Source organism: Ambystoma mexicanum, chromosome 8, assembly GCF_040938575.1.
Source record: "Ambystoma mexicanum isolate Mex_15411 chromosome 8, UKY_AmexF1_1, whole genome shotgun sequence".
Taxonomy (NCBI): domain Eukaryota; kingdom Metazoa; phylum Chordata; class Amphibia; order Caudata; family Ambystomatidae; genus Ambystoma; species Ambystoma mexicanum.
Window position 1 is genome coordinate 1,016,174,653 of NC_090929.1, and position 25,309 is coordinate 1,016,199,961.

Sequence of the window (25,309 nt, forward strand, 5' to 3'; positions counted from 1 at the left end):
AGGATGGGGGCGAACAAGCCGCTCTCTTGAAAACTCATTTGGAGTATAGGACACTCCGCAGGAAGGCCCTGGAAATCCAGGTGGGTCTTGCCCCCGCTCACGATGAGGGGTGGGGAGCATAGGCACACAGCCCCGCCACAGGGAAGGTCGGAGAGGGAGGAAGGGGGAAGTTGGAACCATTTGGGGGGATGGATAAGGCTCAAGTTGGGGTAGGGGCTGAGTGCACCCCGATCCAGGGAAATTGCCACACATGTACAAGAACCCAGCTGCATAGATGATTAAACTCCTCTCGAACATTCGTGGGCTGAACATCCCGGTTAAACGGAGGAAATTAGAAAGATTCCTAACGCAACACGCACCAGACATCACCACATTGCAAGAAACGCACATCAGGAAAGCAGATGCTAACCGCTTGAAACTGGGAAGGTTCTGTATTACCGTCCAGGTGAATGCAGAGTCCAAAGTGTGGGATGGGGGGGTGCTAGTAGGAATCGGAACAGGACTCTCGGCCCAAATTGTGGCCACTAAAGCAGACAGCAAAGGCAGGTACGTATTTGTCACACTGGTAATGGATAACTCCACATCAACACTGGCCACGGTTTACGCCCCGAACTCCGGACAAGATGGGTTTCTTCGGACGGTCCTGGCAGATCTAGAGGGCTTTGCACAAGGGGAGATAATTCTAACGGGGGGATTTTAATCTGACGTGTGACCCTCAAAGGGTTAGAAGCACCACTTCCCATCACCCACAAGCACCACCAAACACCGGCCCTCTTGAGGAAAATTGAACATTTGGCACTACTGGAAATGTGGGTTGCACTGCAGGGGACAGACACACCTTTTACTCATGTCCATCAAACCTTTTCCCAAATCGATTATATCTGGGGCCCCACCACTCCATTAGGCACAACCCAAGCCAAACATACGGTTCCCATCACCCTGTCAGATCAGGCCCCAAACACAGTTTCAATAAAAAGTTAGTCTCCCGGGCAGGTCCTTTGGCGATGGACGTTCCTGAGAGTAGCCCTGTCCGAAGAGGCTCTACGAGCGGACATAGAAGCAAAGATAAGGGAATATTTTGAATTAAATGGGGATTCAGTGGTAGCGGAGGCGACAATTTGGGACGCCTTTAAGGCCACACTCGGAGGGGAACTCCTAGCCTTGCATGCTCACTGGCAGAACCAGAAGGGCGCTGTGGAAGCCCAATTAGAAAAAGACATACAGGACATTATGGAGAGGATGTCAACACCCCACCAGAGCTCCACGAAAAGACCTCCAGCATGTTAGGGGACAACTGAATTTGCTCCAAACTAAAAAGGCGGAAGGGGGCGTGCTTGCACTTGAACACAAATATTATGTGCATGCCAACACGGTGGACCGGCTGCTGGCAAGAAAGCTTAAGCAGAAGACTGCTGCCGATACTATTAAAAGGTATCACCTTCCCACAAGGCGAGAAGATACATGCCACCCCTGATATTGCGGCCCAATTTGCCATTTTCTATGAGAACTTATATAGGTCCGACTATCCAGGCGAGGAAGACCAAAAGGACTACCTCAGATCAACTGGAGGTGGATATCACCCAGGAAGAAGTCCTCCGAGCAATCAAACACCTTACCATGGGAAGAGCTCCCAGACCGGACGGGTACACCCTGGGGTTTTACAAAACCTACCAGCACATCCTAGCCCCCAGGCTGGTGACGCTTAGCTTCGACGCCTCGGGGAAAATCACACCCACTATGGAGGAGGCAAAAAACCTCTTATTCCCCAAACCAGATAAAAGACCCAGCGCAATGCGGCACATACAGGCCGATTGCATTAAAAAACAGCAATGCAAAAATGTACACTAGAGTGCTGGTAGCAGACTAGAGGGCCTATTAACACAACTAATCCACCTCGACAAATCTGGGTTTATTAGACACAAATGAACAACAATATCAGGAGGGTCTGCCACATCCTGGAGAAAACACAGAAGAGAGGAACCCCAGCAGTCCTCTCTTTGGATGCTGAAAAAGCATTTGACAGGGTGGGGTGGTCCTTTCTATTCAACACAATGCGGAAACAGGGACTGGGGCCGATGTTCATGGCCATGTTCAGAGCAAATTACTGCAACCTGCTGGCCCGTATTCTGGTAAACGGGGAACTATCACCTCAGACAAGACTCAAGAGGTACCAAACACGGGACCCCCTTTCGCCCATCCTTTTTGCACACTATCTGGAACCATTCTTAGCTGCCATGAGCCTTAATAAAGACATCAGTGGCATACCATTCGGAAGGGTGGAGTACTAAGTCTCGGCGCATGCCGACGACATGCTCCGCACCCTGGGGACACCAGGTACATCTCTGCCAGCAGTGATCAAAGATATCCAGAGATTCGGGAAAGTGGCTGGGCTGAAGTTGAATCTGGCCAAATCAGAGATCTTGAGCTTGACACTGAAGGGGGACAAACTATCACAGGCCCAACAATCCTCCCAATTTAGATGGGTGCACACAAGTCTTAAGGTACTGGGAATCCATCTAATGTCATCTATCGGGGGCCTCTACAACGCTAACTACCCCACGCAGATAGACCAACTTATAAAACAATTTCACACCTGGGGGCTTCCGTCTCCTGGCTAGGCAGAATCAACGTTATTAAAATGACAGTCCTTCCTAAACTATTATACCTCTTCCAAGCTCTCCAGATCGTGGTGCCGGGATAATTTTTCCGCGCCATATATAAACACATCAGCGCATTTATATGGAAGAGGAAACCCCCCCAAGGCAGCGATGAAAACACTTCAGTTGGCGACTAAGAAAGGAGGGCTAGGCATGCTGGATCTTCGAGCATACTACCAGGCAGCTCAAATAAGAGTAATTAAAGATTGGCTCTCCAGGGACTCCAGAAAGATATGGTGACAGATGGATCAGGCAGTGGTGGGTGACCCTCTGGGGGAAGTCCTTTGGTTACATAAAGCCCACCGCCCGCCCAACCTGCACAAATCAGACATCACCACTCTAGTGGAGCAGCACTGGGACGGGCTGGCACAGGTAAAACAGTTCACAACCTCCCCTTCTCCGTGTACACCAATTTGGGGTAATCCCCAATTCACTCCAGGTATTCCAGAGGGTGAGTTTAGGAAATGGAAGGAAACAGGCTATATCAAAATCGGGGATATGTTCCAAGGTCCAGACATGCAAGGAGGAACAGGGATTACCAGAAACAGACAGAATGCAATACCTTCAACTGCGTCACTGTCTGATGGATGCCACGATAAGGGTGGGGGCTGTTAGGGAGAATTCTCTGTAACGGCTAATTTCCCAAACCTAGTGAGCCCCCCAGCAGCTTTGTTGGATTTTTGGGGTTTATTTTTTTCTCCTGCTAACAGTGAGACTCTTTTACTCCCACTCTTAGACATGCTTTGAGGTGTTCCTTTGTCTTTCCATGTGTTTTATGGGCTATGGGGTCTTTTACTCCATAGGGTCTTGTGTTTTTGGTGTGGGTTACACAGCACCCTACCGTGCCGTAACCCAGGGGTGTCGTAGCGACCCCCAAATATAGACTCCATACCCTGGGACTGACTACTGTCTCCCAGGGCATGTAAAATCACCATTGGCTTTACTAGTCCCAAATTATGAACAGAAACCAGTACAAACCATCATATTGTGGACGTACTGGTCGGGGCAATTAGATTGCCCCGGGGTCTGTTGTTTGAGGGGGCACGTCTCCGTCCCCCCTGATCGAGTTTTGGCTGGTGGCAGTGGATACTACTTTTTATATTTGACCGCAAATATATCTCTATGGGATTTTCCCATTGTTCGAGGCTACCAACTTTAATTATTTAATTCTCATAGCCTCGAACATACCGCCGGTTTATTTATTTAATACTAATTTACCGGTTGCTATTTTTTGCCAGAACTCGATTCTAAAATGGCGTTTGTTTTCTCTTCTGTGACTCCAACCCAAGTCGAGCCCTTTGTTCCACTTTTTGGCGGGCTTCTCCACAGAAGCGTCCAAAAGTGGTGCCACTCTGTCTGGGTACTACAGGGGGTGTGGGAGAGGATTTAGGCACCCTGGACTGAGTTGCCTTGGCAACTCAAGTCGCCCTCTTGTGTGATTGGCCCAAGTGATGAGCCGGCCGGCTCACCACTTAGCATGTTTCATTGTCAGCTAGGCTGCATGAATGGGGGTTTGCTGCATAAAAGCAGGGCTTTGGGGACTGGAACTTCAGAAGTCGCCACAGGACCTAAGAATCCGAGGAGGGAGAAGATGAGCCGACCTGCAACGACGACACCACCGGTGGAGCCCTGCTGAACCGTCTCACCACTTTTCCCGACGACAGAGGAGATCTCCAGTCCGGAGAGTCTTCTTCCTTTGACTGGTGGGGATAACCAGTTTTGCCTTCTTTTCGCATCTCGTGGCCGCCTTGCCCGTGCCAAGCACCCCGGCAACTGGAATACCACGGTTTACCACTACCGTGAATAGTAGGGTAGTACCTTTTAACCGAAGAACTCTGCGGCTGGTTTCTTCCCTGGCAGTGCAACGACCTTCATCTTTCCTCCACGTCGAGACCTCCTCTTCCTCTGGACGAAACACCGACTTGCACCCGCTGCCAGGAACAACTGCCCCCGCTGGAGCTTCCTTCCCACTTAAGATACTGTGTCCCTCCTGGCTTCCCTTGCGACAGATCGTTCGGGGTGACAGTAAAGCCTCGACTTTCTAACCTGGGCTGGCCTGGGACAACCTAGCTAACTTTTCCTGACTTTAATTTCATTCTTTGTGTGCAAACTATCTACAAGACTCTTTGGGCATAACCCCACTGTGTGAACCTGGACCCCTTCTGCTTGCTCTCTCCAAGAGTGGGCCTTGCAATTGACTTCCTTGCTCTCCAGTAGAACTCTGCCTATCCTGCCTCACTGTGGTTCTTTAAAAAGTATTGAAATTTGTGTGCTTCCATAACTCTGCCTTTTTCCCTCTCTTTTTAAATAACTTATAAGAGTGCCATCTTATGTTAAGCGCTCACCTCTGTCTGAAAATAAGTGGTGTTTCTCATTAAGACTTGTCTAATAAGTAATCAGGGATGTATATATATATAATAGTGACTGTGTGTTGAATTTACTTACCTCTTTTTGTGCTAGTGTAATTTACAAGTGTGTCTTTAAATAAATAATTATATACTTTTACACCAAAGCTCTGGTCAGTGTTTGCTTGTGCTACTGTATCTCTGTACCTATTGTGTATACTCTATATACTGCCTAACTCATCTTGAGAGAAGTCCGACTGCTCAGCCACAGCTACCAAGTGAATCTGGGTGGTACAGACTGCTACCAATTGGGTTTACTGCCAAACACCTGTAGTCCTAAATCTTTTGCAGTGGTCCCTAAGGGAACTGCACAGGTTTCTGCCTAACAGTCCAGAAACCTAATCTATCCAGATTCAGGTCTGTACCTCTAAAACAAAAAAGAAGCTAACGAACAAAGTTGGGGCCTCTTGCACAATGGTTGAATAGTGGTTGGTTTCAGACCCAGAATTGGGTCTCTCTTTCAAAGAGGGGGGTTCCTGACCCGATTACTCAGATCAAGTAACCATACACCAAAATGTCCCTTTGACCCCCCCCCATCCCACTCCTCCCCACCTTGGACTATTAAGTCTCTATAAATTAGTGTCTATTCTTCCCTCTCTCTCGTAGTCTTTGACTTTGTCAAACACTTTGTACCTGTCCCCTGTGTCTGAAACATGGGATTACTGGGATTTGAAAGTTCTGTGCCAGGTAATCCCCTGAGCCCATTCTCCAGTGATCAAGGTAATCTACACTCCACCTGTTGGTCACCCATGACTATTTACCTACTCTCGTCACATATCCCCAAAGGTAAGCCCTTTACCATCAGGCTAGGCAGGTACGGCCATTACCCAATAGTCCCTCTAGGGATGGTTCAATGAGGGAGGGCCTCAAGGGGAAGAACCCCCCTTCTGGGGATAAGGACGATCACCTAGGGTACAGCCCATTGGCCAACGTCACATCCCACCTTCCAAAAGCCTCCCCTCCATGCCAAAAAACTTACTTGAGGGTAGACCCATGTATTTCAGTAGTGTAGGAGAAATAACCACAACAGAAACCACCAGGATGAAGAAGAGCACAGGAGACATGACTGACTAGTTGTGCTAGTACTGGTACGAGGTGGCCCGAGAATGCATGAAGATGATTCATCAAGAACAAAGGATTACGACAATCCGGCAGAGCGGGACTGGCAACATTGTATAAGAGGCTGAAGACTTAGTGAAGCCCAGCCAGGAGAGGTAGCAGGTGCGGAAACCGTCCAGAGCGGGAATTTCGAAGCCTATTGGCAGACCGGGGATGGCGAAGAGTGGAGGAAACCATCGAAGCGCTGAGGGAGTTTTCGTGGGTCCAGCTGAAGCAGACCCAAACACGAAGCAGGAATCGAGCCGATCAGACCAGTACAGAGCTGCTGTGGTGATACAGAAGCAAAGGAGAGAAGTCCAGAAAGACATGCTAGAGGCCCAGGAAGCCCCGGTGGCATACCGATGTCCCAAAGAAGGTAACGGAAGGTACGAAAGACCCGGGGGGAGACGGGGGTGCAAGAGAAGAAGGCTCGAGAGGCTCTCAGTCAGCCCTTTGGGAAGGGTGCAACGAGTATCAGAGAACATCCTTGTGTCATTGGCAGCAATAAAACCACAGACCACCAGAGAAGGGTCTGGGACCCCAAGACAAGCACATAGAGCACCACAGGAGAACTTCCTTGTTGCAGTAGCAGCAATAAGACCACTACCACCAGAGAAGGATCTGGTACCCCAACACCAGTGAACCAAGCACCAGAAGGGAACTTTGCCATAGTGGCAGAAACAAGCCCACTGACCAACAAAGCTGTTAAAACTCTACTGTTTGTTTGAAAAGGCCGTAGCGCTCAACTGTATTGGTGGTTACTGTATCCTTCAACCACCCTTCTGTATCGTTTCTAATGTCTGCATTGCAATATGTCACAATTCGCTCACTGTAACCTAGAACAAAATACTGTTCCTTGTAACTAAATAGCTTTCTTGCAACAGCGCCTCAATGCCTCTGGGCTGCTAGTGCGCTTTATAAATTTAAAAATAAATAAAATATACAGAGAAGGGTTTGGGACCCAAACATAGGTATAATTAAGTATCCGAGAGTCCACAGAGGTAATGCTGCAGGTCCTGAAAGTTGAAGAAACTGAAAGCTCTTTTGGGATCAAGATGCACCCAGGGGAAAGCGAGTCATTCCCCCTGGCTTTGGCGTGAACTATATTGAAGTGCAGGACCCAATACCAGGAGAAGGGAGTCATTGTCCTAGTTCCGAAAGCAACTAGTACAAAGGTTTGTTGGAACAAGCCATAGGAAGGGAATAATTCCCCCTGGTATTTTGTGCCAAAGAACAATATCTTTTTGCTAAAGAACATCTTTTTTTATTTTGTTACAAAGAACACTGCAGGAATACCACCCAAATACCAGGAGATGGGAGTCATTCTCCATGGGGATGGCAATTTCTGTTGAATTATTATTTAGTTGTAGTGAAGGGAGAGAAGTAGGTTATGGCACAGGACGGTGGAGTTTTGATTTCAACAGATGCTTTAGTATTAGTTTGAGGCAGGAAACCCCTGTTACAAAACCGGGCAGTGAGGGTTTCTTTTATTAAAAGTCTTTGCCAACCAAAATACCACCCTTGTGTCGGCATCCTTTTTTAACACCCTTACATACCCCCTCCCTTGGGTCTCGGGGGGGGGGGAGGGTGTCAGTGAGATTTCACCCAGTCTTGCGGTCATTCGTTTCTCGCCCCGCGCTAGGTTCGTTCATGACATTGCCACCCACCTCCCAACTTTACTTCTTCTTAGGCGGCCCTCCTCCAGTCGTGTGTTTTGGGCAGGTGGCATGGTCTCGCTCGATCAGCTTCCTTCGCCTCTGCTAGAGCCGGCGCCCCCTTCCCACCGGCTATTAGCAAGGTCTTGGTGGCAGCTCTACATTTTACCACCTTTTCCTGGCACCAGTTCCCGCCACTAGGCCTCCTGGTGTTTCTAGGTCTTTCGGTTCTATGCTGCGCCCGGAATGGCGAGCATGCCACAATGTGAGGGGTCAGAAATGAGGGGCACAAAGTTGTAATCTTATCAACATCAGCCATTTTATTAAAATAAAAAGGGTTTGGATAAACGCCTTTCTGTCCCCCATCTTAAAGAATTTCACTGTCTAGGAAACTAAAAGTAAAGATCAATCTGTATCTTGTCGTCATACTTATGCAAACCGTGCTTGTGTCCAAAAAGTATCTGACCCTCACACTAAAAATGAGCAAAAAGGTGCAAGGTAAATGTGTCCGCTTTAACTTCAGCAAAAAAGTATGCAAAAAAACGAACATGGTAATTCATGGAATTAATGTGCGCTGAAAAGGGGAGCGCAAGCGTGAAAATCGCAGCCGTTTGTCGATTCATGGAATGCGCTGCGCGTGGCTTACCTGAGATGTGTGCTGAATCAGCGTGTGGCGCACATGTCACTGTGACATCCCGAAGGCTGTGCACGAGACGGCCAGGGACGGTGCACACAGGGCAGTGCACACACCTAAATAGGGAGCAGAACACGCGGAATGGGGAACAACACGTGAAAATGTGGGCGTTACGGGGAAATACCGCTACTAAATCCTCGCAACACCCACGCGCGCACTAACACGTATTCATGGAATCGAACAGTGGAAACCCGCGCGCCACAAAAGACGTGCTAATCCGGAAACACGTACGCCAGCAGGAAGCAGGCGTAAGCAGCTCAGCGCAGAATAAAATTGCGTGCAAACAACAAAAAATCTCATACCCTACGATGAATATACGTTTCCTCGCAGCAGTGGTCGTGGGACACCGCAGGAGGAGGAGGATAGCCAGGCTCTGCATTTTATTTACCCCGGACCAGCCTTTTTGGGATGCCTGATGACCAGGTCTATGGGAGGTACAGGTTTCCACCCCAAATCATCCTAGAACTGGTTGCTGAGTGGGAGGATGACCTCACATCACCCACCCTGTGCTCCCAAGCACTGTGCCCCTTGGAAAAGGTGCTCAATTTACTGCATTTCTAGGCTACTGGGTCATTTCAGCGGCCAAGTGCCGTAGTTGGGGGTCTCACAATCCATGCAGTCACGCTGCCTACACCAGGTGTTGGCAATCATGACTGCACGCCCCTCAGTCCGCAGGCACATATACATGCCCAGAACACCTGCAGAAAGGCAGGCCGTGACCCAGGACATTTACGGGGTGGCACACTTCCCCAAAGTGCTAGGTGCCATTGATTGCACCCATGTGGCTCTACGTCCTCCGAGGGCAACTGAGCACATCTATCGAAACCGCAAGCACTGGCATTCCATCAACGTACAGGTTGTATGTGATGCCAAGGGAATCATCACCTCTGTATATGCCAACTATCTGGGGTCCACTCATGATAGTTTCATATTCAGAAGGTCACCCCTAAACCAGGACCTGGAAGCTGGGAGGCATGGCGACACATGGCACATTGGTGAGTACAAATGTCTGTGCACATGCATGCGACACAGACAAATACACAAAGCCAACTAATGACAACCATCCTCACCTCCCCAGGGGACAGTGCCTACCCTCTGAGCAACCATACGGAACCCCACCACACCACCCCAGGTAAGATACAACGCAGCCCATATTGCAACCAGGGGCATAGTGGCGCACATTCGGAGTGCTCAAGTCACGCTTCCGCTCCTTTGACCGCTCTGGGAGGCAGCTACTATATGCACCCCCAGTAGTGTGCAGGATCATTGTGGCAGCATGTGTCCTGCACAATGTTGCAACACGGCGGGGCGTACCGGTGGACATGGTGGTGCCCCCACATCCCCAACCACAGGCACAGGCGCTGCTCATGGGAGGGGAAGGGCACGTGGCGAGGCAGCCCGGATCCAGCTTGTGGCCACATTTTTCACCTAAACTCCCAAACCTGCGGAGTGCAGACAGGACTGGCACATACCAGGTGACAATCGATGATGACAAAGAGACAGTGAACTGTCACAACCTTACCACCCTGAGAATGTTTCCACAGAAGTACTACATTGTCTACATCCCTAGCTACTTAAATGTAAGCAATCCTGTGTGACCAAAAGGAACATATGCAAGGTGCATTTAACACCACCCCCCTGCAAAACAGGCCATGTAAATCACTGGTATGTCACCCAAACCCTCCCAACACTCATGACCCCTGTCATCCATGCCATGCCATGGCAGGCAACAGCTGACCAGCCAACCATATGCACAACACATGACACAATCGTCATTAAGTGCAACGTGAGAAATGTCAACAGGCATGAGACATTCACACCCGACATGGGACCTGATGAACTCACTTGGCAAAAATCTCCCACAGATAGAAAGGGGGGTCATTAGGAGTATGGCGGTATGCCATGGACTGTGCCGGTACGTTCTGGCACCGTCCCTACCGAACTGCCATATTACGAGTAACCCTAGCGGGTGGCGGGCTGTGTGGTGGTTGCCACAGCTGCACCTGCAGCTACCACTACCGGTGGGCCCCTGTCAGCACGTTACTTACTGTCGGGTGAAAAGGGTGACTGGGTCAGCTGCAACAGCAGCATCACCTCGAGCCGCAGGGGGGTGGTGGCATAGCTGCACCAGCATGTGACTGGACATCCTGCCCCTGTGGTGCACCCCTGCCTCTCCCCGCTCTACGGCCACCCTGGGCTCTACGGCCACCCTGGGCTCCACGGCCACCCTGATCACTTGGGCCATGTGCCCGACCACTCCTAACACTGGCAGGACACCCAGCTGAGCCCCCCATAACCTTTGGTGGCCTCACAACCATGGCACGGATGTACCAATGCCAATGGGAGCTGTACTGAACAGTTGTCCTGGTCAATTGGGGTGAAGGGGCAGCGTACATTATGGTAGATGCACCCCTGTGCTCCTGCAAGGATGCCTGTGGACCCTAGGGATAAATGACGTACACGCAACGCTCAGGCACCCCAAAAATACAAGAAAAATGTATACGCAACCCCTGTAGCCCACATGCGTGTAAAAAAAAAAAAACACGCCGTACGCTGTGGTACCCAGGAACACAAAGAAAGCGTACGCGATTAACACGCGGGCTACTATGACCTTAATAAATAGGGTACGTGACAAACAGGGGCACCCGCAGTGGGAAAAATGGCATGCAATAGCATGCGCGACTCACCGTCTGCGTGGAAAAGAAATACGCGTAGGCACTGTAACCGCTGTGAAGTAATCGCGTGTGAACCTCAAGGTAGGAAAAACACACACATCGGTCTCCACTGAAAGAACGTACAGCGCGCTGCAGACCGGCGCGGACCATCGAATCTCTGCGGTGTCTAAGTGCTACGGCAAGCAAACTGATATGGTCTTACCGCGACGGATGTGAAGATTCGCTATTCCTTCTGTAATGTGGGGTCTGCAAAAGATTCCCCATGATTTGATAGTATCGGTTAAATCTAAAGAAAAAGTGGTCGGGTAAAGATCGTATCAAAATTGAAGAATAAGAACTGACATACACAGGATTAGAGAAAGGGACCTACGATGCACCGAAGAGGATCCGGCAACCCGGAAGCTGAGTTGACCCGAAAGCGGAGCGGGCCCTCTGTCCCTAAGTGCACGGATTGCGATCTGTAGAAAAGCAGAGTAGAGACTTAGATACCGGACAGTAGAAGTAAGTAAGGAGTAATTACGCATGAAAAAGGTTTCTCTAGCTGACGAACTCACGGAGCGTTGCGGGGCTCTATGGGGAGTAGCAACGCAAATTGCTACGGGTCCCTTTCCAGGATATACTCCTCCGGAAGTGGGCGTCTCCTGGTGCGGTTTCTTCCTAAGTGGATCCGCTAGTATGCGTCTTTGGAATCTCTACGGCGCCATCTTGGAAGAATCCCTTCTCAGGTACACCTCTACGCTAGGCTTGTGAATGCTGTAAATCTGGTTCATTACACACGTGCACAAAGAAACACCTGCGCGCATTACGGCGCTTACGCGCAAGTCCCTTTCCTCGAATTACACGCTGATGTGCTGTTTTTTCATGTGCCAATTCACTGCATCAAGCTGACCACGCAACAACACACGGAAGATCACGCTCCTGCCCAGAAGCCCATTTTCCTGCCCCCTATAGCCCCACGGAGCCTCCTAGAAGCCATCTGCTGCTGCCTGCCAACAGTGCCCTGCCATTTGGTGTCTGCACATCAGCCATCTGCAGGGGTCCAGTTGCTGTGACCACCCCTGCTGGAACAGAAGGTATCCCATTGCTCCACAGCCCAGCCCCAAGACCCAGTTGCCCACCCACATCTGCCTCGGGGGTTGCCATGTCCGACACACCACCATCCGGCACCAGTGGCAACCCCCCAGCAGGGAGGCAGAGGGCTGCCAGCTTCAGTGATAATGAAGTTGGCATCCTGGTGGAGCAAGTCCTGGGTCATTATGATGCCCTCTTCACACCATCGCGTGCTGACAAGGAAGGACGGAAGAGGATCTGGAAGGACATAGTGGGTGCCATCAACGCGGAGGGGGGGGCACCCGGTGACATCAAACACGTCCAAAAGCGCTGGGAGGACTACAAGTCCAGGACCCTCAAGAAGGCCTGGCGCCTCTTGGACGCAGCTGATGCAATGGGGCGCCGGGTCCTCCTTACCACCCAGCAGATGAGTGTCCTGGAGCGCATTCGCCCAGTGCTTCATCACCAGATCCTCATGATGCAGGCCCGTCTGGAGTCGAGCGGTAAGTGCCCATGCATTCCCATTTTAAACAGTGCATGTTGCAGTGTGCTGGTAGTAAGCTACTTGGCTGTATGTGTGATATGGGTCATGTATGGATGTGTGTGCAGGGACATGATGGTGCTGCATGTGAGTCCAGTCAGGCGTGAACCACATGGATGGTGTGTGTTACAATTTATCATGCAGAGCAGCATGCAGAATGCACACATGTATGCATTCCTGTGTCTGTACTTGGACATGTTTGAGGTGTGAGAGATGGGTGCTGGTGTCATGGACATGCATGGTGTACATGTCTGTGTGTCCGAGTAGTGTGTGAGTGACTGGTCAACATCATGGATGCAGGACACATGTCCGTGACGATGTGTTGATTCACTGATACAGCCTAGTCATCCTTGTATCCACTGTGTCTAGGGGTATACAGGGCCAGATGCATGACTCTCCGGTGATGTGTGCATGTGATCAGCATGTCCCATGATGCATGTGAGTTTCAGCCCACCATTGGATGTTTCTACGGTGCCTTGGACATGGATGCAAATGTTTGTTGCATGTACCATGCCTGTTCCTGCATGTGTGTTGCCTGCACTGACCCATGTGTTGTGGGGGGGGACAGGATGGAAGTGACGTTTGACAGTGCCACGCATGTGCTATTGCTTTCTGTCTAGGGGACTATTGTACAGTACCCTGATGCTTGTGTTCAATGTCTACCTTTACACAGCGGCGAGTGAAGAAGAGGGCGGGGACAGCGCTGTGGAGGAAAGCGGCAGGGATGCCTCCACCGGCCGGCGAGTCCCAGTCACCCTCCTGGGAAATTCGATCATCCGGGAGGAAGGGGACTGGTGCTGTGTCCGCCCCTACGGCTGCAGTGGAAGGGGCTGGTGAGCCCCCACAGGGGCTTGCAACGGCGGAAGACTGTGCGAGCCATCCAGGTTGGTGATGTGTACGGAGGAGGAGGAGGCCGCTACAGAGCCGCACATGGGGCCTGGTGGGGGTGGTACCACTGGTGCAATTAGTGCAGTCCAGGGCCAGGGGGCAGCACAGGTCGCCGCGGAGGGGCCTGTGCATGTCACTGTCCCAGACACTGTGACTGCATCACCATGCACCAGCAGGGATGCCCCGTCCCAGGCCCGTCCGCAGGTGGGGGGGGAAGGGTACACATCATCTGGCACTCCTCTACCTGCGGACGTGGGGCCCCGTGACAGGATTGAGTCCGTTCCGATTGGTGTCGCGTTGCGCACACATGACATTCGTGATGACGTGCATGCTTACTGGGGGGACCACGCACGTCATCACTAAGAGATGTGTGGCAACGTGGCCCAGTTGGGAGGGGTCATGGTCGGGGGTTTCCTCCATGTGTCGGCCAGTCTTGCGGCCCTCTCCTCCTCTGTGCACACTATACGCCAGTCATTCTCCGTGCCGTCTTATGGCCCAGATGCCACCAGGGCCCCCTGTGAACCTGCCCCAACCAACGCAGCCAGTCTGGTGGAGATACCATCCCTTGCACAGTCGGGAGTCGGAGGTCCAGCATGGGTGGCCACCCCACCAACTGGACCCCAGCAGATGGAGGATGGGCCAGAATCATCGGGGAGGGCACGTGCACGACGGCGCCGGGGGATTCCATCCACCCAGAGGCCGTCGTGGTGCCAGAGGCAGCTGCGTCGGAGGCAGCGGCAGGCTCAGCGTGGGAGGCATCATGGCTCGGGGCCATCAACACCCCGGGGGCAGGCATCAGCCGAGGGGAAGGAAGACCCCGGAGTGGGCGTGTCTTCCGTGTGGCAGCAGTTGGGCCAGCAAATAGATGCGGAGAGGCGGCGGGGGGGAGAGGGCACGGCTCAGGATGGCCAGCGTGGAAAACTCCATGCACCAGGCTTTGAGGCAGGCAGAGGGCCTCGAGTAAACTCGCAGGGAGTTGAGGGATTCCATGGCTGCATCCCTTCGAGACCTCAAGGCCAGGGACCAGGCCCGCCTCCGTAACATCGATGTGGATTTTGATAATGCCCTGGCCCGAAACATCACTAAATGAGCTGTGAGACTGACCCGCCCAGCCGCCTTTGTAAATAGTTATGTAGGTGTAGGTTTCCTTTCTTTTTTATTTTTCTTTGGAGCGCATGGACTATGCCCTGCCTTTTTGTAAATATTTATTAGGTAGCTAGCAGGCAGCCCATCACCCCCGACCATGACCCACAGGTAGCCCATGACCCCTGGCCTTGACCCACAGCCAGCCCATCCCCCCCAGACCATGACCTGCAGGCAACCCATCACCCCGGACTATGACCTGCAGGCAGCCCATCACCCCTGGGCATGAACCACAGGCAGCCCACACCACAGTGGGACATTTTCCACGCAATTTTCCTGGCGCAGGCGGGGTACGCATATTCAAGGGCATGCTCCAGTACATTTTCACATGTTTTGGCTGCTGCGAGCGGAGTATGCGTATTCAAGGGGGTGCGCAAGTGCATTTTCATGCGTTTTGTCTGCCGCTAGCAGGGTACGCATACTTTCACACGATTACAGTGTAGCAGGCCTGTGAGCTGGTCCAGGGTTAGCGCGGCCCTTTGCGCCATATTGGGGATTTTGATGGCTTTTCCTTGTGCAAATGGCGTTCTTGGGAGAGTAACTGGCGCTGCGGGATGTTCCCTGTGCCATGGCTCAAAATGGCTTGGGAAATACATGAATACCCGGTGTGCAAGAATGCTGTTTAACGCACACGGCTGGCGCACGCTCCCTCTCTGCGCTGCCCGCGTGCTTTGCTTATGCGCTGAATTCTATGAATTACCCCCAAAGTATGTAAATCCAACAAAACAATCCTTGTATCCAGGAGTCGATTCCCTTCCCCTGAACTGTTTCAGGTAGAATATTGAAAACATTCTGTTCAAACAGTGGTCTCTTTCATCCAACACTTTCTTAAAGATGAAGTCTCTTTTCCCAAACAATGGTGTTTTTAAGGATGGCAAAAATTGTATCTTCTATAAAGCAACTTTATTAAAGACGGTCTCCTGGTGTACTCTCCTGCCAGGAACCTTTTGGCAATGTCCCTTCTTTTCACATACTCTAGATGGATTATCTGTGTACTCCCTGCCAGCAATCCCCCTTTGGGCTTTGCAGATCCCCTGGTGTACTCTCCTGCCAGCTATCTTTCCCCCAAAGGCTCACTGCCTGATGTACATCTTTAACCAGGTGGTCTTATAACTTTCAGTCTCTTTCTCTTTAAGTATAACAAAGTGGTACTTTTTCACTGTTTATACTTTATTTGCTCCAACTTTTGCCATATTGACACTTTATATATGGAGACTTATTCAAGCTTTGTTTGTTAACTTCATGGTTAGTATTCATTAGCTTATGGCAATACTTGTTCCAATCTTCCCCATACTGACATCTCATATGAACATTTGGACAGATCTTGCCTTTCAATCGCTTCATTTATGTTCATTTGATTTTGACAACACTTACTCCAGCTTTCCCCATATCGACATCTAGTGTATGGAGACTCGTCTTTCTACATCATTTGGTTGGTATTCAAAATAAGTTCCCAATTGTTTGTACTCCTGTCGATATGCCCGGGCCCCAATGCTTCTGGGCAGACTCACCAGTGCTTGCTGGCGTTTTCGACCTGAGGCATATGGCTACAACGAACTCCATGCTTCGGCAAAGCATCTCCCGCTCTGGAGACCCTCTTGCGGTTCTCCCGTCAGCTTCTCGGTCATCCGCTGGTGGAACTGCTGCTCTTCCCTGTGAGCGAATTCCCGACAGCATCTACACTGCTGCCGGCGCCTCGGTCGTTCACCTGCAGCACCTTCTGTGCTTCTCCTGGTCTATCACCTTGCCGGTAGGAAGCATCTGCCTCCTTCACACAGTCCGCTCTTGTGCATCTGACTCCGGTTCTACTTCCCTCTTCCCCGCTCTGCATCTCTCATCTCCTCCTTCACATAGAACTTGAAAAGGCACACCTTTTTTAAATGTAGTTCCATTACAACAACTAGTATGCACATTTAGCTTGGTGTTTGTTCTGCTCCAAATTAACTCCTTTCTCCTCTTCCTCATCCCAGTACTGGAGGTTTTATGGGAGTTGGAGTCCATAGGAGTTTTAAACTTTTTACAACTGCCTTGCTTTGAATACTTATCGGTTCTCATTGTTTTGATGTTTCCAGCAATGTAACCTCAGTTGGATTCCATCTATTGCGCCACTGTAACTAAGCTTCACAATCCTTTTGTTGCTTCTGCACCCTGCTACCCTTGGATTAGGTGTGCATTACAAATACAAAAACAAACTTGTTTGAATCAAAACTGTCAAACACAAGAGGTGTTAAGTGAGCATTGTGTGTAACTGTAGTGTTCGCATATTTACAATATGCCATCAGTATTTTAGAGTTTATAGTTTCAGTGGTGGGGGGGAATACTGTATTTTTCAATGGAGTCATCACTATCTCCCGATGGGTGTCCCCTCCCTCATAATACCACCCCCAGGGTCAGGATCAGGTAGCGGCTGCCTTCCCCTGGCCATGTGGGAGAAGATCATCACTGGGGAATCAGTGATGACTCCACAGGATTCATCACAACTACCGCTGCCACGATTCAGAGAAACACTCTTGGTTAAGTCTCATCTTTCCAGGCCACATCTCCCACAAGAGGGTTCTCCCATGTGGCTCCACAGGCCTCACTCCCCTTCCTCCGGAGAAGGTGAGCTCTCCTTCCTGAGGCAGCAATGGGGTGGACTTACGCTCCGAAGGGTGCAGCTCTGGCCTTTCCGCACAAGCTGCAGGGGGTTTGTGCCTACCCCTCTTCACCCGAATGAACATCCTCCCCCTTTTGTAAAGGGGTGACGGGCCCTCAAATGAGGTCCCCTGTACTGACAAACAGCCAGGAAAGGGAGGCAGTTGACCACTAGCTGATTTGCTGCAGGCCTTGACAGTTAAGAGGGCGGGGGGCATGAGGGAGTGGGGCCAGCAAGTCACCATACATTCCAGAACAGGATGAAGGATTGTAGGAGGCTGTAATACAGGAAATTGCAGATGCTTGTTCTAGGTCTTAAGAGTAGATTGGCATAGTGCACTGTGGAAAATGTGCTGAAAAGTTCAGTTTCAAGTTCCAGGTCTTTGATTACCATCAGCAGTATCCACCATTGGGTGTTTACAGTAGTACCAGAAAGTAGAGATCCTGATCCCAGATCTTGCAGCAAAATAGTACAATAGATTGTGGGAGATGCAGGGCTTTCATCTTAGCTGTGTCAAATTATAGATAGCCTTTTTGGGAGACATTACCTTCAATTACTGGTCTTCAACTGACCAACTACTTTATCATTAGCTGGCCACAGACAGAGATCCTGAGACACTTACCTACTTAACCCAGAAGTTACTCAGTAAGCCTATACCACATGGTACATCTCCAAGCACCTTACTCGTAGGGGAGGATGGTAAACCACAGATGCACCAGTGAACTTGTCAGTTCTCCGATTAATACTGATAAGGCCACCCACTGGGATACTCGGTTTAGAAAGAGGTGGACCTTCGTGGAATGGATGGGATGGTCTCAAAAGAGCAGACTCATTCAAAAGGGATGGGGAGGCACCTGCCAAGAGGGGTGGTGAATAGAAATCTTCCTCCTCCTGCCTTCGCCCATGGAACTTAATATGGAAAGAGACGCACTGAACAACCAATGAAAATTGGTGTGCCTTTTGCTAACATATTTGTGACTGGTGTTTAGTAAGCAAGGGGCTCTTTTCTGATGTTTTTTTCCGAATACAATAGCTAAGGCTAACTTCAGCCAGGCCAAAAAGGTGAAGTTGATGTTAATGATAGTTTGTTCAGAATGCACATTTTTTTCAAAAATAATAACTGAAAAGATCAGGAAAATATTTCATTGCTCCTTCTTTGTCTTAAATAAAATCAAACCATTGCAGCAAAGATGCTAGGAGCATGAAAAAGTATTTGGAGATTTTTACATACAAACTGTGTTCCATGCTGCAACAACTGTAAGCACCAAGCGCACTGAGGTCAAAGAGGTGCCATTGTGTTCCATTATATACCTTTGTCTTCTAGTATGCACTCTTCTGCCTTTTCTGCGCTCCATGCATTTTCATACAAGTAAAGCGCCTCTCGAAGTTCCAGGTTAAGAAACCATACTTGCAGGAATGTATTTACGTAGCAGGTGGCACCAAGATTTGTAAGGCCAACAAATGTATTCTAAAACAAAAGAAGATGCAACAGAGTTAAGTAAATAAAACAAATCATTTGAAAAATGCACATTTTGATGAAAAGTAATGAATAATTGCTAAATCGTCAAGCATGCAAAGAATCAGAAATCTGAGGGAAAGCAAGTAGTACACCTTTCCTAGTTGTTCCTTTCATAGTGTAGCAAAGTGCAGCAGAGAGGGCCGCTGAGGATTATAAAAAACGCTACCCATGATCAAGAACATGGATTAAACACACTACCCTGATTTTGTGCATAGCTGGGCGTAGTCACTAAGGCACAAGTTACTTACCTGTAACTGTTGTTCTCCAGCATGGGTCTGGCATGGATTCACGTGCTCATGAATATTCCCCGTCGTCAGGCTGGGAATCCTCGGTAAAGAAAAAATCAGTACCAGTTTCGTTTCTGATCTGTCTTTCTCAGTAGTAACCAATCACTGGTCTCTGGGTCATACTGCCCCCAGCCAATGACTGCCCTCTCCCTAAGCCCTGCCTCTGGCAGCCATCTTCAGATTTGGTAGCACGCAAAGTGGCAGTATGACCAAGTGAAGAGCCGTAGAGGGGCAGGAGGGAAGGCTTGCATGTGAATTCATGCCAGACCCATGCTGGAGAACAACAGTTACAGGTAAGTAACTTGTTCCTTCTCCGGCATGGGGTCTGGTATGGATTCACATGCTCATGAATATAAGAATAAATAGCAGTACACATGCACAACCACAGGAGGTGGCAAGGCTCAACATTAAGCATAACATAAAACTCAACATTTAAGCATCTCTTACCTTCTCACCAGGCTCACTTAAGCCAACAGGTTGCACAGCACTGCCTGGCCGACTCTGAACTCCTTCCTGGAATCCCGGTCGACGCAGTAGAATCTCGGGAAGGTGTGCGTCGACCTCCACGTAGCAGCCCTGCAGATGTCCAGCAGGGGCACACCAGACAAGAACGCCGTGGTAGCAGCGATCGCTCTGGTCGAGTGGGCTCTCGGGACGGCCGGGCAACGGTCGGTTTGCCAACCGATGACAATGCATGATGCAGCAGGAGAGCCAACTGGAAATGGAAGCCTTCGAGAGAGCCTTCCCTTGGTTCACAGGTCCAAAGTTCACAAACAGCAGTGATGTCTTCTGAAAAAATCTTTGTTCGGTCCAGGCAGAACTTCAGCGCTCTAGCCACATCCAGCGAGTGCAAAGTCCTCTCGGCCGGAGACAAAGGCGACGGGAAGAAAACAGGTAACACCAAGGGCTCGTTGAGGTGGAAGTCTGACGGCACTTTGGGCATAAACGAGGGGTGCGTCCTAAGCACCACCCTCATGTCGTGAAAAGTTAAGTATGGAGGCTTTCAGGATAGGGCCTGGATCTCTTCCACTCGTCGTGCGGAGGTGATGGCCACAAGAAACGCAATCTTCCACGACAAGAATTTCAGCAGCGCCGAATGCAGGGGCTCGAATGGCGCCCCCATGAGCCTGGTAAGCACCACGTTGAGTTCCCACGCCGGGGCAGCGGCCTTAACCGGCAGGAACGATCGGAACAGTCCCTTCATAAATTCCTTCACCAGGCGATAGGACCACAAGGACGTCTGTCCTGTGGTTCTGGTGTATGGGGAGATCACAGCCAGATGTATCTTGATGGAGGCGTGAGCCAGTCCAGCCTTGGCCAGCGATGATAGGTACGGCAGCACTTGAGGGGCTGTAATACGTAGAGGGTTAATCTTCTGTGCACGGCACCAGACAGAGAACCTCTTCCACTTATGTCCGTAGCACTTGAGAGTTGAGGACGCCCTGGCTCTTGCAAGGACTTCCCTACAGTCAGCCGGGATATCGTACCCTCTAAACTCTAGCGCTGCAGGAGCGAGGCATGCAAGTTCAGCGACTCCGGGTCGTGATGAAGTATGGCGCCCCCTTCTCTGGAGAGAAGATCCGCGTCCGTCGGCAGCTTGACTGGTGCGGACGCCGACAAGTCCAGAAGGTGCGGGAACCGGATCTGCCTCGGCCACGCCGGTGTGACCAGGATCATCCTGCACCGGGACCTCTTGAGCTGGTTGACAAGTCGGAGCAGCAGATGGCAATGGAGGGAACGCATAAAGGAACAGGCCTTCCCAGGGGAACGAGAAAGCATCGCCCATGCTCCTCGGCGGAGGAAACCTGCTGGCGAACCTCTGGCACTTGGAGTTCGTCGCGAACAGGTCGATCTGGGGTTTTCCCCCCCCATCGTCGGAAGAGTCGGTCCACTTGATCCTGACGTAGTTCCCACTCCTGGCACGAGCACAGCTTCCTGCTGAGTGAGTCAGCGATGGTGTTTTTTTATCCCTGCCAGATGAAAGGGTACCAGAAACATCCCTTGGGCGACGGCCCAATGCCACAGATCCTGGGCTTCTTTGGAGAGGGCTGGGGATCTGGTTCCTCCCTGCTTTCGGATGTAGAACATCGTGGTGGTGTTGCCGGTGAAAATTCTCACCACCTTGCCCTTGAGGGACGGGAGAAAGGACCTGAGGGCCCAGAACACTGCATGGAGCTCCAGGATGTTGATGTGGAGTGGCTTCTCCTCTGGGAGCCAAAGGCCTCTTGCGTGATGTTCTCTGGTGTGCGCTCCCCACCCTTCCAGGGAGGCATCCGTCGTCACCGTTATCTGGTGGGATGGGGTCTGAAAGTCTGTGCCCGCCATCAGATGAGCGTGGGTGCCCCACCACTGGATCGCTCGTCGGAAGGTCTCGTCGAGCAGAATCCCGTCCTTGAAGCTGCCCGTCGCTTGGATCCAGCAGGAGTCAAGGAACTCTTGCAGAGGGCGCATCCGAAGCCTGCACAGGCGCACAAGATATATGCAGGAGGACATCATCCCGAGGAGGGACTTGATGGACCTCACCCTGGCCACGTCCGTGGCCAGCATGTGCTGCACCTTGCCCAGGATGGCCTTCGTCCTTTCTTCCGGTGGTGTGGCCAGGCGCACCACTGTGTCGAGCTTTGCTCCCAGAAACAGTGCAACTTGCGACGGGAGCAGGTGGGATTTGGGAAAGTTGATGGAGAATCCCAGATCCGAGAGCATCTGGACGGTCTTTGTTGTGTGATCCACGGCGAGCTCCCTTGTCCCTGCTCGGATGAGCCAGTCGTCCAGGTAGGGGTAGACGTGGATCCCCTGCAGGCGCAGCCACACTGCCACCGGTGCAAGGCACTTGGTGAACACCCTGGGTGCCGACTTCAATCCGAACGGGAGGGCCTTGAACTGGTAGTGCTGTCCTTGGACCACGAACCTGAGGAACTTTCGGTGACCTTTCAGAATGGGGATGTGGAAATATGCATCCTCCAAATCCAAGGACGACAGGACATCGCCCTCCCCCAGCTGTCCCAGCACGTGCTGGAGGGTGACCATCCGGAATTTCTGTGCCTTGATGTATTTGTTCAGCTGTCGCAGGTCCAGGATGGGGCGCCATCCTCCTGTCTTCTTTTTTACTAGGAAGTACCTTGAGTATACTCCAGAGCCCCGGAGCCTCTTCGCGACGAGCTCGATGGCACCTTTTCTGAGCAACGCCCAAACCTCCAAGAGTAGTTGAGGGACGTGATTTTCCTTCCTGACCACGGGTGGAATGCGGGGGCACTTTTTTAGAAATTCGAGGGCGTGCCCCTGGGCCAGGGCGTCCAGCACCCAACGGTCGGTGGAGATGGACTCCCACACGCTGACGAACTTCGCCAGCTGGCCTCCCACCGGGGTGCTTCAGTGGGGGCACGACCCCGCTGTCGGTTCAATCTTGCTTGGCGGACGTCTTGCCGCCTTGGCTTCCCTGGCGACGACGGCGCCGAAACCCATCCCCCCCACCCCCCCCCCCCGACTTGCCTCATCCGCTTATAGGCTTCCTGCAATGAGGAGCGGGCCGCCTGGCGGTACGTAGAGGAGTCACCGCCGAATCCCCTGTGGTTACCCTGCTTGCCTGCGGGGCTCCGAAAGGATGGCCTCCGCTGCCGGAGAACACCTAGGGCCCTAGCAGTCTGTGTCCGCCTTGATGGCTTGGAGGGACTCATCCACCGTTTTCCCAAACAGGTTGTTCCCGTCGAACGGCATGTCCAGCACCTTGGCTTGCACATCCTGGCGGAAATCTGTAGCCTTGAGCCAACCTCGTTGTCAAAGGCAAACGCCACTTTCTTCTTGGCGGCCGCCGAGACGACTGAGTCTGGGGTAGGTTGTGCCCTAAGGCACAGAGGGGCCGCATCGGGGACCCGGTACTTCTTCTCGTACCGATCCTTCTTGGCAGGCGTCGTAGAAGGGTTCTTGAGAAGGGCGAGACCCTCGTCCCAGATGTCATCCAGCAGAGGCACGGCGAGGACCGACTTCCTCCTGGCCTCGTGCCGTTGGTAAAGGAAACATTCCTTCTCCTCGGGGCAGAGCTGAAAAAGCTTGGATGCCCTGGTGATCATTGCATGGAAAGATGCGATCTCATCCGACGGGGAGGCCCGGGCTGGTGATGGGAGCTCTGTGCCATCGTCACCGCCGTCGTCATCGGTACCCATCGTGGCAGTGTCCGTTCCCGTGTCATCCCCAGGGACAGGGGAGGTGGGGAAAGGCCGAGCAGGCCGCGAGGGCTGAGAAGGCGGGGCTGGGTGGATCAGTCTTCTCTTGTTCGGGGGGCTTCCCGCCGGGACCGGCTCCGGTTCCTCCGCCGGTGGTAAGGGCAATCTCGTCCTTATCTCTGAACATAAGGATTGTATCGCCAACAAAATGGCCGCCAAGTTATCCTGCGGCTCCAGAAGCGACGGCTGACTAGGACCCTCGCCAGTGCCGCCGTCACTCTCATCGTCACCCTCGTCGGGATCCCTCCTGTGGGGAAAGGCCTCCTCGACGCCCTCGTCGAGGCCCTCTAGGACTTCTGCCAACTCCTCCTCAGATGTTGTGTCCGTATCCACAATGGCCACCAGCCCCCAACCCCTCTTTTTCCGTCAGGGTCTTCACGGGGGTCTTTTCGATGGGTCTGAAAGAGGCTTCCCTCTGCGGAGGCAGGGAGACTCTGGGCCCAGAGGTCGCCTCCACTGGTTTAGCCTCCACAGGCTGCGCCAGGGCCGCTGCGACTCCCTCGATAGAGGCCTTGGCCGGGTGCATCAAGGCCTTCACCGCCTTAGGTGCACTGGAGGCCTTCACCTTGGGGGTGGTGGGGGGTGGAGTGGGGGGGAAGGGTCACTGCTTCGCTCCCCCTCGGCTGAATCCTTCGAGATCGACCGGGGCCTCTCCAGAGGCTTACCCGGGTTCTCGGATTTCCTCTTCCCCCGAACCAGAGCGTTGGCTCGTGGTTGATGGTGCCGGGGAAGGCGCGCCCTGTCTGGCAGCTGAAAAGCCCGACCGTTCGGCGCTCCTGGTGCCTGCGGACTCGCAGTGCTTTGCCTTCTGTTGGGCCCCCATCGCCAGGGTGCCCTCACAGGACTTAGAAGACCGCTCGGACTTCTTCTCACCTGACGGACTCTTTCCTTCCAGCCAGTTGGAGAGACGGAGGTGTCGGTCCCTGATGGTCCATTCCGACATGTTCCTGCAAAACGCACAGTCCTTCTCCACGAGCGTTTTGTCCTCATGAAGGCAGTAGAGACATTTCGAATGCTCGTCCTCCTTGAACACATCTGTAGCTGGCATCCAGGGCAGAGCCTGAACAGCTTTCCGGGCATTGAGCTTCCTTTCTCCTGGGCCATGTTCTGGTAGGCCGCAGAAACTTCTGGAATCCTCCAAGAAGCGTAACTCGACAAAATGTTCACCTTTGAGGGGAGTAGAAAAAAATCTGACACGGATCCCCATTAATCATTTGTAGAGACGATGGAGCTTGAGGCTCTAATTTGACCGAAGAATGAGAAATTCTCTTTGAAAAAGCACGAAAAACGCAGCAAAAGCTCGAGAGCAATACACAAGGACTCCCAACACTTGAGCGTGCGGTAAAAATCTGAAGATGGCTGCCAGAGCCGGGGCTTAGGGAGAGGGCAGTCATTGGCTGGGGGCAGTATGACCCAGAGACCAGTGATTGGTTACTACTGAGAAAGACAGACCAGAAACAAAACTGATACTGATTTTTTCTTTACCGAGGATTCCCAGCCTGACGTCGGGGAATATTCATGAGCATGTGAATCCATGCCAGACCCCATGCTGGAGAACACACAGATAAGCATGACCATTGCCCACAGGAAATGTGTACCGGTCATTTTGTAAAATGCGCTGGAGCTAATCTGTGTATTATTGAGTAACAGGAGAGGCACATTTGTTTGCATGTGTGACAGACTAGCTTCACGCATGCACATCTATACACACATCAGCAGAGTAAGTGTTGGAGCAGAATACACACCACTGTGAAAACAAAGACCAAACTGCACAAAAAGTGAATAAAACTTTGCAAGTGTGTGTAGATTAGAGGGGCAGCTTCAGCTAGTCTTCAACTAAAA

At 51.7% G+C, this 25,309-nt stretch overlaps 1 protein-coding gene across 1 annotated transcript in view; it reads right to left on the reverse strand.

The window, feature by feature from the left end:
* The window catches only part of USP48 (ubiquitin specific peptidase 48), a 1,688,863-nt gene that overhangs the window by 1,514,174 nt on the left and 149,380 nt on the right, over positions 1-25,309 (reverse strand). The window contains exon 3 of the mRNA XM_069610955.1: positions 18,753-18,909. Coding sequence (XP_069467056.1) covers positions 18,753-18,909 — 157 coding nt within the window. The remainder of the gene's footprint in view (positions 1-18,752; positions 18,910-25,309) is intronic.